The sequence below is a fragment of the Cinclus cinclus genome, chromosome 11 (genome assembly GCF_963662255.1).
Source record: "Cinclus cinclus chromosome 11, bCinCin1.1, whole genome shotgun sequence".
Taxonomy (NCBI): domain Eukaryota; kingdom Metazoa; phylum Chordata; class Aves; order Passeriformes; family Cinclidae; genus Cinclus; species Cinclus cinclus.
In genome coordinates this window covers 19,832,430-19,849,911 of record NC_085056.1, presented here as the reverse complement: position 1 = coordinate 19,849,911, position 17,482 = coordinate 19,832,430, and the positions used below count along the sequence as shown (strand labels likewise).

Below are 17,482 nucleotides of genomic sequence, written 5' to 3'. Positions count from 1 at the left end.
TATATACCCTGGGTATTGCAACAGCCTCATACATATTTACAAATGGTTATATGTATTGAAATATTTTAACATAGTTCCTCCTCCGTCCCACCTTTTTGGAGCACGTGCAGTTGTCCTAGTCCTGGTCATTTGTCACTCTTCAGCACATTCAACAGGTTTCCATTCCTCCACTGGTTAAATGTTAATGTTGCATCAACTCTTCACCAACATTGGTATTGCAATGCAAGATAACATTCACATTGAAAGAACTCTAAACTTTAGCAAAACATCTTTTACAAAAGAAAACATTATGAAACACGTAATATTCACTTTAACAATCGCCAAAGCCAAGACTGTAATACGTCTATCATGAAGGTGATGTGGTCTGATGGTTTCTTCTAGATGAGGACCTGTCCTCTCAGCCTGTCTGTCCCCTGAGCCATCCCCCCATCAAACACTCTGATGCATTCCCTCCCTCCTCTCCCATCCCTGCAGGGCTCCGTTGCACCTGGTGAGAAGCAAGTGCTGAAATTCTCTTACATGCCAGGAGTACCAGGAGCCTTCAGCAGGACTTTCCAGCTTAAAGTGGGTGACCTGGACCCAGAGAATATCTGCCTGAAAGGAGAAGCATTCTTTCCTGTGATCAGTGTGAACCTGCCCTGGAACATCGAAGGTGGGCACTGCTTGTCTGCCCCTAGGAAGGGTCCCTCTGGTTTTGTTCCCTACCATATGCACATAGGGTATCTCATGCTCAGCTCCACCAAGCCTGAGGGTTACAGGACTCCCGGACCAACTCAAGCCCTCTGACTGCTTCATGAGTCTTGAGCAGAGGATCCCACGTGGGCTTTGTCTCAGAAGCCATCCTGCAGAGCTTGCCTGCACATCTGGCAGGGTCCTGAAGGATGATGGCTAGACTGAAAGGCTTGGGAAAACTGTAAGAGAGGATGGCAGGGCTTCTGACAGGGTTGGATTTGCGTGACATTGCAGGCAATGAGATGCTCCTCTGTGGGGATGGACAAACTTGATGGGTGGGAGCAAATAAAATGAGGATTCAGAGAGGAACAGCAGCATCCACCTTCCATAGATGGCTGGAGGGATTTCTTTCTGGAAGAAACCAGTGTTGAGAGGTGGGGACTTCCCAGCTTAAATGGGATTGGCACATTGCTCACACTTCACTTTGTGGACGTTTTCTTCCTTCAGGAAATGAAAAATATGAGAAGCTCATAAAACCCCTGCAACAATTCAGTCAGAGGAATCAATCAGTTGTTCAGAAGACTCAGAGTCCGAAGACTAAGGCCTTGAAGTTTCAGACTCCAAAGACTCAGACCCTGAAGACTCAGAACCTGAAGCCCCACGCACCTGGCTTTGGCACTGTAGTAAGAGCAGCTGCAGCCCCGTTTGGCACATGCCACCCTCTCCATGGCACCCGAGCCCCTTACAGCCCACCGGTGCCCTGATGGCACCTGGGACCTCCCTGCCCACTTACAAGCATGTGTCACCACAGCATTGCCCCTAGGGCTTCCACTCTGCTCATGCTCTCTTCTGGGGTTGCACCAGATTCCTGGCTACCCCAGGGAGAGATCCTGAAGGCCATGCTCAAGGGATGGAATTGATGGTGCTTTAAAGGAGATGCAGGTCATTGCTGGGGAGTCTGTTGGTCCCAACCCAAGCCCTGCTAGATTTACAGACCTGAACAGCAGCTGCTTGACTGTGCCCTGGGACTGTGCTGGTAGTGCTCACCTCCAAGATGAGCTTGGTCCCAGTTCCCTTTCAAGACAGGTTTTGTCCAAGCTGCCTTGGTACTGGCTGGGGGCAGGCAAGTCTCTGGAGCTCTGGAAGGTTCCTGGCTTGTCTGCCTGGCCAGATGAGGCAAACTTTGCTAACAGGGGCTGGGCAGGTGAAGATGCTGGAGTTAACTGCTGTGGAGATGAGGTCCTGGCTAAGAGAGCAGGAGGTGTCACTGACACTGAGCAGCCAGACAGGAGGACCCCACACCCCCTGTCCATAAGAGCAGGGTGGGATCCTTTCTCAGATGCCAACGTTGGGAAAGACCTTTGCTAACCAGGCACTGTCTTCCCTTTCCTCAGCCAAACACTGAGCTGCAGATAGAGACGGTGATGATGCTGATAGAGGAGGCTGCCCTGGAGCTGCAGGAAAAGCTCCCATCCCATCCCCCATACAGCAGGTTCCCTGACAAAAAGATGCGCCAGAGTCTTGTCAAGTGAGTAGGGACTCCCATCCCCATCTCCAGGTGCCTCGTGGGGAACACCCAGCAATGTCCCCTTGTCCTGAGAGCTCCTTGTGTCTGCAGAGCTGGGAATAGCCTGGACTTCAGACAGGATGTGGTCCTGGTGGCTGTGACACTCTCCATGTGAGCAGCGGAGTGTCCTCTTTTCCCCAGCACCGCGCTGAGCTTTGGACTGCTCAGCTCCCCACAGGTGTGGGGTTCTGTCCCTTGAGCTGAGGGGACCCAGTGCAGACCTTCAAGGCCTTCCAGACAGCACAAATTCTGTCCCTGCTGACTAGCTCTGAAAGAGACAACTCCCAGCTGATGTCTTGGTTCCAAGTAACAGAGCACACTAAACAAAAACAAAAACAACAACAATAACAAAACAAAAAAAAAAAAAGAGAAGGGAAGGGAACTGCACATGTCAGCAAACCCTTTAAAACCCAAAATCAGATGGCTTGAATCCTGGTGGGCAGGCAGGGCTTATCTAGGTAACTTGGTCTGTCCCTTTACACCACCATGATGCAGCACAAGTACAGGATGCTTCAATTCAGGAAGAAGATTCTCTGCAGAGCAGATCATGTAATCTGGTTGCAGAACAATGAAGATCTCCTGTGCAGGCCAAACTTATTGCTAGGCCCCAAAGCAATTTCAGGCTCAGGCTATACACAGGCTAAGCAGTTTCACTGAGATCAGTGAAGGCCCAGTGTACTCACCTATACTGGCTTTTCATGGCAGAGCAGCTGTGGCAGGTGTCCATTTAAAACTAATTTCATTTTCACGTACCATTAGTAGCTGATAAAACCTAGGACCTGTACTCCTGACTTCCCAAAGTCATTGTCAGGTGATCAGGCCATGGATTTCATGGGCTTGAGCTGAGTTTTTACAGCAGAGAATAAAGAACTAGCCACTTTATTTGTATCCCCCATCCACTTGGACATGCTGCCAGGCTGTGGTTTAAGGACTGTCCTTATTCCTCCTTGCAGAGTTGAGCTGCCTGAATATGTGCTGGACATGGGCACTGTACGTAAGGGTTACACTGAGAGACGCACCCTGGTGATCACCAACCCTGGGCAGATCCCAGTGTCCTTCCAGGTCGATGTATCTGCCCTGCAGGACACAGGTAAGCAGTGCTGGAGACACTTCCTGTGGGCTTGAAGGAGGTGTCTCAGACAGATTAGCTTAAGCCACTGAACTTGGTGAGGTTTTTGAGCTTTTTCTTCTCAGTGCCCCTGCTGGGAGCTTTAGAGGCAGAATTCTCCTGGCCAGCCATGCCCACGGGACCTGGGCTGTCTGTGACTGCCCTAATGCTTCAGTGCAGAGGCCAGAAGGGCTCATCACCCTGATCACCTCTCAGCATCTTCTGCCCTTGGCTCTCACAAGCATCAAGTCTCTCTGGGCACTCAGTGGGCTTGTTTTGCAAACCAGCAGACTCTGCTGTGTTTTGGAAGTGCTTTGGTTGGAGTCCACACTGTCACAGCACTTGTATTCAGCCTTTATTGAGGAAACAGCCTGTGACATCCTCTGGTGGATCAAAAGAGTCTTCCAAAAGAGGCCTTGAGGCAGGGCTGTGTTTCCATCACACAAGGGCTCACTGTGTCTGAGGGGTGTTCAGGTGCACTCTTTTTTGTCCAGGTCACACCATGGCATGGGGTTTTTCCCAGACTTCTCAGCCAGGGCACCTGTAAGACCTTATCGTGCTTAAGACACATTTTGTGGTTCTTGAGTATCTCAGCTGCTTTGTTTTCATCTGTTCAAGGTTTCAGAGTGAATCTGGACCAGATGCAGGGTCTGCCTCACAGACACACCATAATGTTTGAGGTGTGCTTTGAAAGCACCCGCCGGCCATGGGGTGATGTGGATGTGCTGCTGCCCATAGAGGTACCAGAGCTCTTGGGGCATGCAGCAGGCTGGGTGCAGCAGCAGATGTCACCTGCACCCTCCGCTGACTTCTCTGTCCTTCTCCAGGTGGCAAAAGGCCCCACGTATAACATCCACCTCCATGCCACTGTGTTGGGACTGTCGCTCAACCTCTCCAAGAACATGCTGCAGTTCTCTGATACCCTCGTTGGGCAGTGCCAGATTGAGACAGTCCAGCTCTACAACTGGTTCCAAATACCCTGCAAGTGGTTCATTACTGCCATCAAGCCTGTCAGGAAGGTAAAGCACAGGCGACGTCGAACATGTAACTTCTTGGTTGGGTTTTCTTTGTGTCTCTTGCCCTTTCTGCTCCTGTGGCTGCCTGAGCACTTGGATCTACAGTGTGTCTGAGGAAGCTTCTGAGGGTCTAAATCAAGACTGTTTTGCCTGGACCTGTTCCATTATCTGATGCTTTGCTTCTCTGCCATCTTCACCCCTTCCTCCTCCTCTCAGGACAGTAGTTCCCTATCTGCCTGCCCAGTTCACAGGTTTTTGCTGCAGCTCCAGGCTATGGGGGCCACACTTGGTTTGGCTGTGGGTACTCTGAGCACAGTATCATCAGTGTCTCAGAGCACTACAAGAACTGAGGCTCTGTCCTCACACACTGAGGAGACCTCACACGATTGGTTTCTGTGCCCAGGACAATCAACGCAAACGCATTACACCAGCCATGCGTCAGAAGCAGCAGGTGCTGGAGGATGAGCCCTGTCCCTTTGAAGTGACGCCCTCCAAAGGAACCCTCAATCCAGGAAGGTGGCAGAACTTACAAATCCAGTTTACACCCAAGCAGGAGGTGAGATTGGCAGGTGTCAGCCCAGGAGGCCTGTCAGGGCTATCTGGAAATGAGGGCCTGGTGCAGAGGTATGAGCTCTGCCTTCACAGGGAGCTTTCTGCAAGCCCCGTTCTCAGCATGGCTCAGTTCACCCCAAGAGTACTCCTGCGAGATGTGCTTCGAAATGCCCACAGGGAGCTTGCACAGAGAGAGAGCATCAGGGCTCTGTGGCTGCCTCCTGGCACAAGGAGGGGGATGTGCCCAACTCCCCTTGTGCCTCCCTCTTGCCTGGCTGTATTTGCAGCTGCACGCTTGCAGAGGACAGTCCTGGAATGGCCAGTCTAGGCTCGTCCTGCTGCAGAACTGACAGACAAAACAGTCACCAGACACCTTCCTGGGCATGGCAGGACAATCACCTGTACTGGTGTGCTGCCAGCAGTAGCCAGGGCTCTGGCCTGCCTGCTCATTCCTATGCAGCTGGGGATTCAACTTAAAGGATGGAGTATTCCCAAGAGCAGTTTGCCTGTGGCTGCTGGCTCTTGGAAACTGACAGTGTGTACCAGTATGGACACAAGTGCTTCTGTGCCCGCTAACAGTCGCAGGGGTCTTTATTTGCTCGAGAGATGTAACCATCTTGTGTCTGGCTATGACCAGAGCCAAACACTAAGCACAGAATATGACCCTTATTTCTAGCCAGTGAGAGCTCATTTGCTTCTCTCCTGGAGCTGGTGTTTGCCTGACTTGGCAGTGCCAGGACTGTGTCTGGACACTGTAACCCCGAGGGCCCTTCTCATGAGCACTGCACTCCTGCATGACTAGGTGAAAACGCCTGACAGTCCATTGTACTTCCATCTGATACCCAAACACGCAGTTAGAATGCACACCAGGATTCATCCCAGTTACTCAGACCCAGGACACAGAGGCTGTAGTATCTAGCATAAGTAAATACCTGGTTTCCATTCACCTTGGAGGGACTGGTAACACCCTGACCTTGGGGCAAGCGTTGTATTTGGGGTCCTGTCACCCGGGACTCTGTGGATGAGTTTTCTGCACTTTTCTCTTTTCAGAGGTCTTACAAGAATGAGCTGAAGCTTAACATTTGTGGAAGCAGCAATCACTTAAAGCTGCACCTCTCAGGACAAGGTCTAGAGCCACGGTTGGAGTTTAGCCCCCCAGCACTCAAGATGGGATGGGTGCTGGTGGACAGTGATGGGGTGGATGCCACAGTGGTGGTGAAGAACCCATGCAACTTCCCTGTTGAGTTTTACTCACTGGATTTTGATGAGCAGTACCTTGAGGAAGAGAAGGTGAGAAGGCAGGTGTGGTCCCCATGTACATGCTGCCCAAGCTTCACAGCACTCCAGCATTCCCAGGCTTGTGCCAGGGAGATGGAGGCAATCCCCAGAGTAAAGCCAAGTCTGCTGATGTGCTGTGGGAGGACTTAACTAGTTTGTGTTGAGGGAGGATGGGAGGAGACAGAAAATGGGTTTGTTGAGTGTGTGTGAAGAGAGGCGAGAAAAGGAACGTTGTGTATGGTTTCTCTTCCCTACCTGCACAGATCCTGTGGATGGCAGCGGGGTCTGAGTACCAAAAGAACTTTCTAATGCCTCCACGCACCGTGGGTGGGATGCTGCCCCCAGAGGTGCTGGAGGACTGTGAAGCACAGAAGAGGCCGAAGGCTCAACAGGCAGAGCTCAAGGCCATGGCAGAGGCCAAGGACATGGCTGAGGCCATAGACAAGGCAGCACCAGGTCAGAAAAACAGTGAGGGTTTGGCCATGTCTGTCTTGATTGTGGCCACAGCAGGGAGTCCAGCCCATACACCCTGAACTGTCTGTCACCTTGTTCTCCAGGGAAAGCCCATGCTTTTAGCAGCTGCCTGTTCCCCAGCTTGGTGGAGGAACTCTTGGGTGAAGGGCTGGGGCATCCTCTCTCTACCCTGAATGTCACCAAAGGAAGCTCCTCTCTGCTGCTATAGACTGGGGATAAAATCAGGATATTCCCTTGTGTCCCTTAGCCACAAAGACTAGGATTGGATGAGTTCTTCAGCCAGTAGGACCAGGTCTAATATCCCTGGCTCTTTTATATTTGCACCTTCCGAGCAACAAAAGAACAAGCTCATGTTGCTTTCACCAAGTCTCCTTTCGTGGGATCTGAGGAGATGGGGAGGATGATGAGGATCAAAGGAGGGCGGGAGGCTGACTTTTCCCCCTGGTTTTGCACTGCAGCATATCATGGGGCTGTCACACCCTCTCCTGAGCCCATGGTGGAAGTGACTGGGAGCCCTATCTCTCAGGCTGTCATGCGCCACCTGGGCATCGACCCATCTTCAGAGAGTTGTGAAGCACAGCAGGACAGAGGGATTGTTGTTATTGTCCATGGGCCACCCCGGGCAGGTATGTGAGCTGCAGCCCTGGGCTGCAGGGAGAGGGGCAGGCAGGAGGAACACATCCTGGTGGACCATGGTGCTTAAGGCAAAGTCCTCAGCTGAACAGGAGGTGGAGATGATCCTCTTGGCTCTAGAATTCAGAGCTTGTACCCACACTCCAGCTGCCTCCCTCATGGCCTCCCCAGAGGGACACTTGCTTTCCCACTGTCCTTTTTACTTCGACATCTTGTTTGAGGTTCTTCCAAGGCCTGTCCCTGTAATGCCTCGTATGCAAGTGTCACCAAGCAGTCCTCCTCTCTCTCAGGAAAGACAGAGATAGTGGTGGCCCTGTGTCACTATTATGACACTGCTCACTTGTCCATTGACACCATGGTGAAAGAGGCCATCGCCAATGATCAGAGCCAAGCAGGGCGCCGCGCCCGGGAGCTTTGCACCAAGGCTGCCATGGAGCTGAAAGGCGAAGACCAAGATGATGCTGGTAAGGAGAAATGCTGGACCCAGAGCCAGTGCTTGAAAAACCCTCCATGACTGTCTGGGAATGTGAGTGAAATGCATCTGTAGCTTGTCTTTAAAAAAAAAAAAAAAAAAAAAAAGAAAGAAACCAATTACAAGGGCTCAGTCAGGGGTTCTTTCATAGCCTGCTTTGCTGCCGTTCTTGGCACATGTTCATTTTTCTGCGGGTGGTGAAGCACGTCTGTTTCTTTCCCAAATATTTTATATTCCCTCAAAGCTGAATCAAGCTTGCTCCTCATGGGCAGCAGGCAGAACTGCTGCCCACTTTAACAAGGAAAAAGCCTTCTGAGGTGGCTCATTAAGCACAAGAGGACTGACTATGGGTTTAACCTTGCAAAGGAGAGGAAGGGAAGGACAACCTCCCAGAGGAATTTCCAATGAGACATGCTACAGATGAGCTCTTTTTTCCAGAGATTTACCTATACCCACTGTCAGGGCACACAGCTCATGCATGCTGGGCTCTTCTCCATGTGAGACTAAAGACTTTAATGAAATTTACTGGGAAGTGTGTACCCTGAGCTCTGCAGGGTGAGGCAGACGTGGCTTGGTGCAGGGGGAAGTTTTGCATTGCTCAGTTTTGAACCTGGCTGGGTTGGAAGCTGGTGGAAGGAAGAAAAGTCTGGGTTCCAGCTGGGTTTTTCCCACAAGGAGGATTTAATTTCAGTGGAGACAGGTGATACAAGTAGGGTAGGGCTGCAGGTCTCCACATGAGAATGCAGGATGGGTGCCGTGTATGGAAAAACAGTCATGGAGGACCAGTCTTTGGCTTTCATCTGCAGGGCAACTGCTATGCAAGCAGTGTCACTTGCACGCACAGTTGTTAGGAGGGACATAGTGCTGGCTTTAAAATCAAATATGGGATGGCATATTTTATCATGCTGTTAGGAGAAGGAGGGAAGGAGCTGCTTCTGGGAAACAGTGCTGCCAGTGCCCAACAGACTGGGGAAAAAGTGCCACATTCCTTCAAGGGCCCAAGGTTATGCCCATTGTGGGGAAAGGTACCTAATTGTTTTTCAAAGTCCTCCTCAACCATCTGTCCCTTGTGCAGGTAAAAAGCCTCTGCTTACTGCTCAGAGCAAGAACAAACAAGCCTCTGGAGAAAAAAACAACATGAAGAAGAAGAATCCCAAAGGCAAGAACCCTGCAGCACAAAAGAAGGAGCCAGCCAGCAAACCCAACAAAAAGGACACCAAGGTAAACATGACCTGCCCTGGGACCTTTGCATTGTCTTTGAGATGGGCGGGGGCTCTTATGTGGGTCCATAGTGCCAAGCCCAGCTGGCAGGCTGGGCATGACTTGGGCTGAGAATGTGCTCTGGCAGACAACTCTGACACGGCTACTGGAGTCCGGGCTAGCTCAAGAGAAACACTGGCACCACAAAAGGTGCGGGGAACTGCCTCAGTGTGGGTTTACTGCAGGCAGAACCTTATGTGCCACTTGCTCAAACGGTATAATAGCATCAGAGGTCAGGCAAAGGAGAAAAGGGAAGGCTCTCAGCTGCTGAGGTTCCAACAAAAGGCTTATTAGGCCTGAAGGGAGCAGGAGCAATAGAGCCCCAAGCACTGCTGTGCCCGGGATTTGTACCCACTGGGGGGGTGGGTACAAACGATCAACCAATAAGGAATTCTTAGGGGACGAGTGAATGGCAGGGTCTAACAAAGTACAAACCAATGAGGGAAGCCGGGGGGGAGGGAGAAAGGGTGACATGGGCCAATGGGGCCAATGGGGCCAATGGGGCATCGAGTATTAGGGGATTTCCAGGGGGGCAGAGCAACAAGGGATTGGCCCAGGGTATTCTCAGAATGACAGGGAAGGTTTGGGAACAAGGGGTGGGGAATGTCAAACAAGGTAGTTTCAGGGGCGGGTAGAACTTAGGGATAAACCAACTTGGGGAAAACACAGAAAACGACACGGAAAAGTAAGAACAAGCCATTATGACAACTTTAACAATGAACTGAATGAAACAAATACGCACCGCAACAAACTCCACTGGTTCTCAATGGTTTACTGGCAAGTATGGCTGCAGGCAGTAAGCAAAGTGCTGGGAGGCTGCACTGGGGGCTTGCAGACTCAGGTCCCTGCTGGCCAAGAGATGGGCCCTTCACCTGGAGCTCCAGCCTGCACTGCAGGGTTGTTCTACTCTCCACTAGTGTGAACCCCCAGCTCCAAGCCCAGCAGTGGGAATTGTTCAGGGCTTTCCACCGTGGTTTATTTTCCTAACAATGCTCCACATTACAGTTCACAGTTTCCACTGCTCCTGCACCACAGCAGCTGAACATCATCAGCAGTCATGGGGAAGAGCTGAACTGCTTGAGCTGTGTGCTGCCCGAGGACCTGCTGGTGGACATCCTCTGTGAGAGGCTGAAGGTGTGTGGGGTGGGGGAAAAGGAGACGATCCTGCTCTGGAGAGACAGGCAGAGGGGTATGACTTGGAGAGGAGGAGGAGGAGGAGGAGGTCCATACGTGCTGCTGGAGGATCCTGGACTGTGTGCAGGGAACCTTGGGGGAAGCTGCAGATGCCCCTAGTTGGCAGAGCCTAAGGACAGATCCAAGCTGTTCTTAGCTAATGCCCTTGGAACAAGGATAGCTGGTACCCTGTGACATCTCTTACCTGTCCAGCTGTGAGCCCCCTGTGTGCAATGGCTGACTTGTTCTTCCCCTTATTTGCAGCATGAAGACTGCTCCAAGGGAGTGGTCTTTGATGGCTTGGAGAGCCTCTTCACAAGCAGCCTGGAATCTTCTCTGCTCTGTGTATTCAAAGCTGTCAACAATCGTCATCATATCTACATGGTGAACCTGCATCAGGATTATGCTTCTTGGAAAGCCAAGGAGGAAGCTGAAAGAGAGAAGGAAGGTGAGATATATCTGTCCCTCTCAAATCTTCTCTCTCAAGCCCTCAACCTTATCTCTGTGCATCTGGGTTTGCAGCCAGAGCTTGTAAGAAATGTTTTTATTCATCTTTCTGCCTTCTACCTCAGTGTAACCAGCACTCATCTCAGAGTTGCAGGAGATCTGAGGTTTTAAGACTCACCCAAATCTCTTAACATTAAAGCGTGGGCACGAGTGCAAGCTGCTGTAGCTCAGTGACAAAAGACTGTCCTCAGCCTTGGTGCGCTTAAGCCAGGCAAAGCACAGGAACTCACTGCCCGGCCATAGTTTGGGTGATTGTTTGAATTTTGGAGCAGGGTTATGAGCTCCCCAGCATCTCCTGGTATGATAGGCTGGGTTGGGAAAAGCTGTGAATCCTTGTGGCTGACCCAGAGCACTCAGCTCTGCTTCTGGTCACTCATGGTTACTCTTCTGGTTTGTGCTAAAGAATGGCAGAGGAAAAAACCTATTCAGAGGAGCACAGAATATGTCTTGCAAATGGATGAGGATGAGGATGATGCCCTTCCTGAGAAGAAAGCTCTAGTGGACAAAATAATACCAGAAAGGAAGTGTATACAGAGAGAGAGGTGAGTAAGCCTTCCATGGGTTACTGCTCAGGGTAGTGTCCCTGCAGGGTTTCCCTGCTCCAAAGACTCTGAGCTCAGAGGTGTTTGATAGCAAAGCCAGCAGCAACACAGGATGGCCACTCTTAGCTCCCTGGCTCCCAAGAGAGGAAGGATCTTCTTCTGCTGAGATAGAACATCTTCTCTATTTTAGTGGTGAGCTCTCCCAGTTTAGATGCTGCCTGCAGGGAGCTGGGCTCTGGGTTTGCCTTGGCACTACCTGTAGAAGTGTCTTTAAGTCTATGATGTTGATTTACACCTTCTTCATCATCCCTCTTCTTCACCCATACAGTGGGATTGTGGTATGGGTAGGTGTGGGGCCCAGACAAACCCTTGGTGCTGGTCTTGCCACAGATGAGGTCCTTGCAATGCTGATCTGCCAGGGTTCTCCTTATGGTGGGACACCATCCATAAAAGCTCATGTCCTTTAGACTCCCCTGCAGCTGCAGCAGTAGGCAAACCCAGGAGAAGCTCTGCTCCAGCAAGGTAGCCCAGGTCAGGTCACGTCACACAGGAAAAGTGTGGAGCTGGGAGGGGAGGCTGCTTAAAGCAAGCCTGTGTATCAGGTCTTCTTTCAGCTCAGGCTGAAGTTGGTTTCATGGGGAAGAGACGGACGAGGCCGCTTCAAATAGTTTCCATGGCAGATAGCACACGTTTGCTGGGTTCTAGCAGGAAATCTGTCTGACAAGAGCATGTCTTGCAGGAGAGGAATTCCTGCAGCCTTTGCTTTCTGACTGATAGGATTATTCTCATTAAGGAGCAGGCTATGCCCAGAGAGAAGTGGGGTGAATGAATTGAGTTAGAATTGTAGGAGGGACAAGCAGATGTTAGCAATTTGTGAAGTGGTTTAAACTGGGAAATCAAGGGACGAAGGGCGCTTTCAGTCATCAGTGCAGAGAGCTGGTGGATCAGCCTTTGGCAGTGGGCTGGGTGTGTCTGGGTGTGCCTTAAGAGGGAGGTTGCACAGTCGAGACCTTACGATGGCAAGGCTTAGGTTTGGCTGGTGCTGGAGGGCCTCTTCCACCATTCCCCTCACTTGGGATGTTCCCAATCTGTGTGGGTGGAGGAAGATTGTGCTTCTGCCTGGCCTCAGGGTCAAGCAGTAAAGTGCAGGGCCAGCCAGGACTAGTGAGCCTAGGTTTGTGGTGGTGACTCTCAGAGATGAGCGCAGGTTTGTGGTGGTGACTCTCAGAGATGTTTTCTATTTTGTTTGCTGAAGGGAGCTGAAGCGGCTGGCTCAAATGCTTGAGGAGGAAGCAAAAGCCTTAGAGGAGGAAGAGAAGCGGAAGGAGGAAGAGAAGTGGAAGAAGGAAAAGAAGGATTTCTCCTTGGGGAAGCAGCCTGCAAAAACAGGGAAGAAATTAAGGAAATCCCCAGAGAAGAAGAAAAGCAAACCCCCAGATAGGAAGGAAAGCAAACTGCTAGAGAAGGATAGCAATCCCCCAGAGAGTAAGGAAAGCAATCCCCCAGAGAGTAAGGAAAGCAAACCCCGAGAGAAGAAGGAGACCAAAATACCAGAGAAGAAGGAAAGTAAACCCCCAGAGAGGAAGGAAGGTAAACCCCCAGAGAGGAAGGAAAGCAGATCCCCAGAGATCAAGGAAAGCAAGCCCCCAGAGAGCAAGGAAAGCAAACCCCCAGAGAGGAAGGAAAGCAAACCCCCAGAGAGGAAGGAAAGCAAACCCCGAGAGAAGAAGGAGACCAAAATACCAGAGAGGAAGGAAGGTAAACCCCCAGAGAGGAAGGAAGGTAAACCCCCAGAGAGGAAGGAAGGTAAACCCCCAGAGAGCAAGGAAAGCAAACCCCGAGAGAGGAAGGAAAGAAAATCACCAGAGAGGAAGGAAACCAAAATACCAGTGAAGAAGGAAAGTAAACCCCCAGAGAGGAAGGAAAGCAAACCCCAAGAATGGAAGGAAAGCAATCCCCCCGTGAGGGAGGAAAGCAAACCCCCAGAGAAGAAGGAAACCAAAATACGATTGAAGAAGGAAAGCAAATCACCGGAGAGGAAGGAAAGCAAATCACCGGAGAGGAAGGAAAGCAAACACCGAGAGATGAAAGAAAGCAAAACCCCAGAGAGGAAGGAAAGCAAATCCCCAGAGAAAAAGGAAACCAAATTACCAGACAGGAAGAAAATCAAAATCCTAGAGAGGGAGGGAACCATAATCCCAGAACAGTGGAAATACAAAGCCCCAAAGATGTGGAAAAGCATAATCACAGAGAAGGGGGAACCCAAAGCCCTTGGAAAGGGGGAACCCAAAGCCCCAGAGGAGGGGGAAACCAAAATCCTAGAGTACTCAGCTGAGATGGAGAAGAGGTTTCAGATCTATGAGTCATCGCAGCAGGACAACGCACAGGTTTTCTCCTCCTGTGACAAGGTTCAGGGATCTGTACAGTTACCTGTGATCCAAAATGGAAACACATCCCAGCCTTCAGCTGAAAACAAGCTTCACAAGACCATAAAGCCTCAGGAGAAGGTGGAGAAGAAGCCTGAACAAAAAGGTGGAGGCCAAAGGAGTCTTCAGTCATCTCAGCTGGAGACACAAAGTGAAGTTGCAGAAGGGGCAGTCAGAGATGAGCATGTCGGGGTGTGGTGCTTGGACATCCAGGTCACAGATCCAAAGGCCATGATTAGGGAGATCCTGAGGGATGGGAGGCTGCCAACAAAAGATAAGGTAAAACCTTGGAAGGCTCAGATTTTGAGCTTGCTGTGGTCTTGGGTCCTGGAGTATTGTGTCCCCCCAGGTGATAATGGCACAGAGCCTTGTCCAGGCCCCTGATGATGTTCCACAATGACTCCGTAGCATCTGTGTGGATGGGGAGGTTATCACCATCCATCCCACAGTGGGGAGAAAGTGGGAGTGCTCTGTGCACAAGTATCCCATCTGTTCAGAGTTTCCCAGCCTGGAAATCATTAGAAATGGTCCCAGGACAGGGCAGCTCATGGTCATTGTTTTCTTCAGCTGAGTCACTTGGGAGAGGTTTCTGTCCCAGTCCTGCTTGTAGCTCTTGCCTCTGCTCTGGAGCCTGCTCACCCCACTGGGCATAACAAAGCACTTGTATACTTCAGATAAATCAAAAACCCCATTGCTAAAAGATCAGTGCCTTTAAAGAAGGAGCTGTGAGGATGAAGGTAAGAGAAGTATAAGCAGGATTTTCTGTTCTGTTTTAGATGCTGAGACATCTGGGACTGCATCCCGAAGGGCCTCCCCTGCCCCCTGCTGCTGTCTTCTCCATAGTCAACTACCCAGAGGAGTGGTTGGGTTCTGCAGAGTGTGTGAAGCCCTTCACCATTGTTGCACCGGAAGGTGCTGCTATGGAAGACAATCAGGTGGGTGCTCCAGTGGTGCTGGCACTGAAGGTGCCAGGGCAGGGACCAGGCTAGATGGGGGCATGGGGGACAGGTTGGATGGAGAAGGATCACTGTGGAGAGGTAGTGAAGATGTGATGGGGCCCCATGTCTGCAGGTCTCCTTTCTGTCAGGGATGGGACAAAAGCGACAGCTCTGCGGGAGACAGAGCAGTTCTGTAAGACAAGAGGGAAAAAAAACCACCTAAAACTGTCAACTTCCTTTGAGAACAGGGTCCTGAAGTGAGAAGGGGTGTCCTAGGTAAAACAAACACCAGTAAGGAAGACCAAGACCCTGGGCAGGTGGACTTATTTGTTTATTTATTCTCTCTTCCATTGGTTGAGAAATACCTGCTTTGCTTTCCAGGATGGGGATGTCTTAGGGCTCACCTGTCCCTCCCTTTTCTCTCTCCCCTTAGGCCAAGGCCCCAGATGCCAAGGGCAGTTCTGCTGAGGGCCAACCAAAGACACATAAAGCAGCCAGCAGAGACAACTCTCCAAAGGAGAACCATATCTCCACACACAGAACAGAAAGTCCCCAGGATTCCTCTGCAACCAGATCCAACAGTGTGCTGAAAAGAGCCTCAACCCCCACAGAATTCCACAGGTGAGCCACATGGGAAGAGGTGATGCCTCTGCTTCTTGGTCCTCTTGCCAAACAAGGTCCGTCATCCCCAGCTCCACAGTGACCCTGTGCCAGTGCCTCCACGGGATGGCCAGTGCACCCTCCTTGTTTCATTTGCTCCTTAGCAATGTCTGAAGCCTCCTCTTTAATTGCCAGGCTGAAACGGTACCGATGGATTGTGCCTGGCCACGGTGAGGTGGAACTGAAGGTCCACTTCTCCACCAAAAGGCCAGGGAAGTTTGAGCACACGCTGAGGTTTGAGCTCGTGGAGACAAAGCGCCAGTACGAGCTGCCCTGCAGTGGCACGGGCGTGTACCCCAGCATCAGCCAGAACCCGCGGTAAGGCTGGCCCTTGGCAGCCTCCCACACTGCTGCCCCCTGAACTCACAGCCAGGGCTGCCCCTTGGTGCTTCTGGCCTGGGCAGGTGGTGCTGCTTGAGGTCACCCAGCATCTCTTCCTGTGCTGGGAGCTGGGAAGGCAGATGGTGCCTCAGCCACCAGGAAGGGTTATGGCTTTCTGACTACATTTCCTACTTGGAGCATCTCATAGTTCCTTCTTCCCCACTTTCTCTGCCCAGGCTGGTGTTTCCACAGTGGAGGGAGACCATGGAGGCAGATGAAATCATCTTCAAGGAATATGTTGAGAGCACAAAGCAATTCCACTTTGGACCTCTGCTGTGTGGGAAATCAAGAGAGTGGTATGTGCTCCCTGCTGGGCCTTGTTCTTTCCTGGACATGCTTGGAGAGACATGCTGTCCTGCTGGCACAATCCAGGGCAGTCCCCAGCAGAGTCCTGGGAGACACATGGGATTGAAGGACCACAGATGTGTGAACTTGAGCAGATAAGAGGCAAATGGGCCTTGGAGGAGCTGCTCTGCCTACCCGGTGGGTGTCTTGGTGGCCACCTTGGTGGCCAGAGCCGCATGCTGCTTCCAGACCAAAGGAGACTTGGGGGGCAACTTCTGTCCCCCTCCACATCTCAGCTTCACCCTGTAGGGAATGAACTGTATGGTGGTTTTAGAGGTGCTTTGAGCTCTGCAGGTAGCCTGATTGAGCAATTCTTCTGTAGATGGTTTTGTGAACCTTTCATTAATCTGTAATTAATAATAAGATTTATGGTTCACCTGCCAATGGGTGTCAGGGGGAATGTACAGCATCATGTACATTTTCCTGTGATGACATTGCATCCTCACTGCTAGGTAAAGTCTGCCTAAACACGCTGTCATTGAAGCTATTGTGTATTTCTACTTTTACTGTCACTTTTTTTTTTAAATACTATTTAACATTAAATTCTTGTCTCCATGGGAGATCTGGAGGGCTAGGTCTATTTTGCCAATGTAAGGAAATGAAATCAAAATAGTTTAAACAACCAGACAATCTTTAGCCAGGCTGATGGATAATCTGGGATTTCTCTTTGCCTCTTTAACCCTTTCACTCCAAAGTCATTTCCACACCTGAGAGAAGGGTCATTTGTTATCTATTTGCATTCCTCTTGGGAATTGATGCTTTAAATTTCCTTCTCAGATGTTGAGCTAACGCATGAAATCCAAAGGATTTTTATGACTTTTATGAAAGAGATTAACTAAACTTTTTTCCAAAAGAGAAGAGTTTAAAGAAAGAGTTTTCTTTCTTTGTACTCAGCAGGGAAGGCACCCCAAGAAGGGGAAAGAACCCATGTGCCTGGTGTACTGTTGCTTTTCTAGGCACCCTTGAATTTACATTGTATTAAAAACTCTTGAAGTGGCCTGAGCATCATCAGGCTTCTGGGGTGGAGGCACCAAGTCCAGGGGAAGGCATCAAAGTAAGGCAAGGATGAGCACACGTCCATGCCCCTGACTGGGATCCATTTCCCTCACTTGTTTGTTAGAACTGGGTCTTCCAGCACCGCTTCTTTGGGTGCACATGGAGCTCTCCTCGACGTGTGGCAAAGGCAACAGTCTCCTCTGCAGCCTTTTCCCCTTTTGTGGACAGGTACAAGGCCCGGAACTGTCCCGGCAACTCAGAGAATTTAACCATCCTCAACAACTCCCCTGTGGATGCAGAGGTCCAGTTCTCCTTTGAGAATGATGGGAAAGCAGTGACATTCCTTTTGGACCCTCCCAGCATGACACTCAAACCAAAGGAGAAGCAGGTAGGAGGAGGGCAGGTAGAGCTGGCACTGTACAAGTGCCCAGGAGCTGCTCCTCCTGCTCACACACAGTGCTCTTTCTATTTCTTTCTGTGGG

General features: G+C 50.8%; 1 protein-coding gene across 1 annotated transcript in view; it reads left to right on the top strand.

The window, feature by feature from the left end:
• Positions 1–17,482, top strand: part of LOC134048150 (hydrocephalus-inducing protein homolog) — a 75,972-nt gene that overhangs the window by 45,179 nt on the left and 13,311 nt on the right. Inside the window, exons 29-51 of the mRNA XM_062499749.1 lie at positions 475–652; positions 1,180–1,355; positions 2,067–2,200; positions 2,291–2,350; positions 3,193–3,329; positions 3,966–4,087; positions 4,175–4,366; positions 4,767–4,919; positions 5,966–6,205; positions 6,457–6,649; positions 7,126–7,293; positions 7,522–7,764; positions 8,848–8,993; positions 10,068–10,166; positions 10,470–10,653; positions 11,116–11,254; positions 12,510–12,546; positions 13,714–13,959; positions 14,457–14,615; positions 15,052–15,239; positions 15,414–15,596; positions 15,836–15,955; positions 17,229–17,388. Of these exons, the coding sequence (XP_062355733.1) occupies positions 475–652; positions 1,180–1,355; positions 2,067–2,200; positions 2,291–2,350; positions 3,193–3,329; positions 3,966–4,087; positions 4,175–4,366; positions 4,767–4,919; positions 5,966–6,205; positions 6,457–6,649; positions 7,126–7,293; positions 7,522–7,764; positions 8,848–8,993; positions 10,068–10,166; positions 10,470–10,653; positions 11,116–11,254; positions 12,510–12,546; positions 13,714–13,959; positions 14,457–14,615; positions 15,052–15,239; positions 15,414–15,596; positions 15,836–15,955; positions 17,229–17,388 (3,657 nt within the window). The remainder of the gene's footprint in view (positions 1–474; positions 653–1,179; positions 1,356–2,066; positions 2,201–2,290; positions 2,351–3,192; positions 3,330–3,965; positions 4,088–4,174; positions 4,367–4,766; positions 4,920–5,965; positions 6,206–6,456; positions 6,650–7,125; positions 7,294–7,521; positions 7,765–8,847; positions 8,994–10,067; positions 10,167–10,469; positions 10,654–11,115; positions 11,255–12,509; positions 12,547–13,713; positions 13,960–14,456; positions 14,616–15,051; positions 15,240–15,413; positions 15,597–15,835; positions 15,956–17,228; positions 17,389–17,482) is intronic.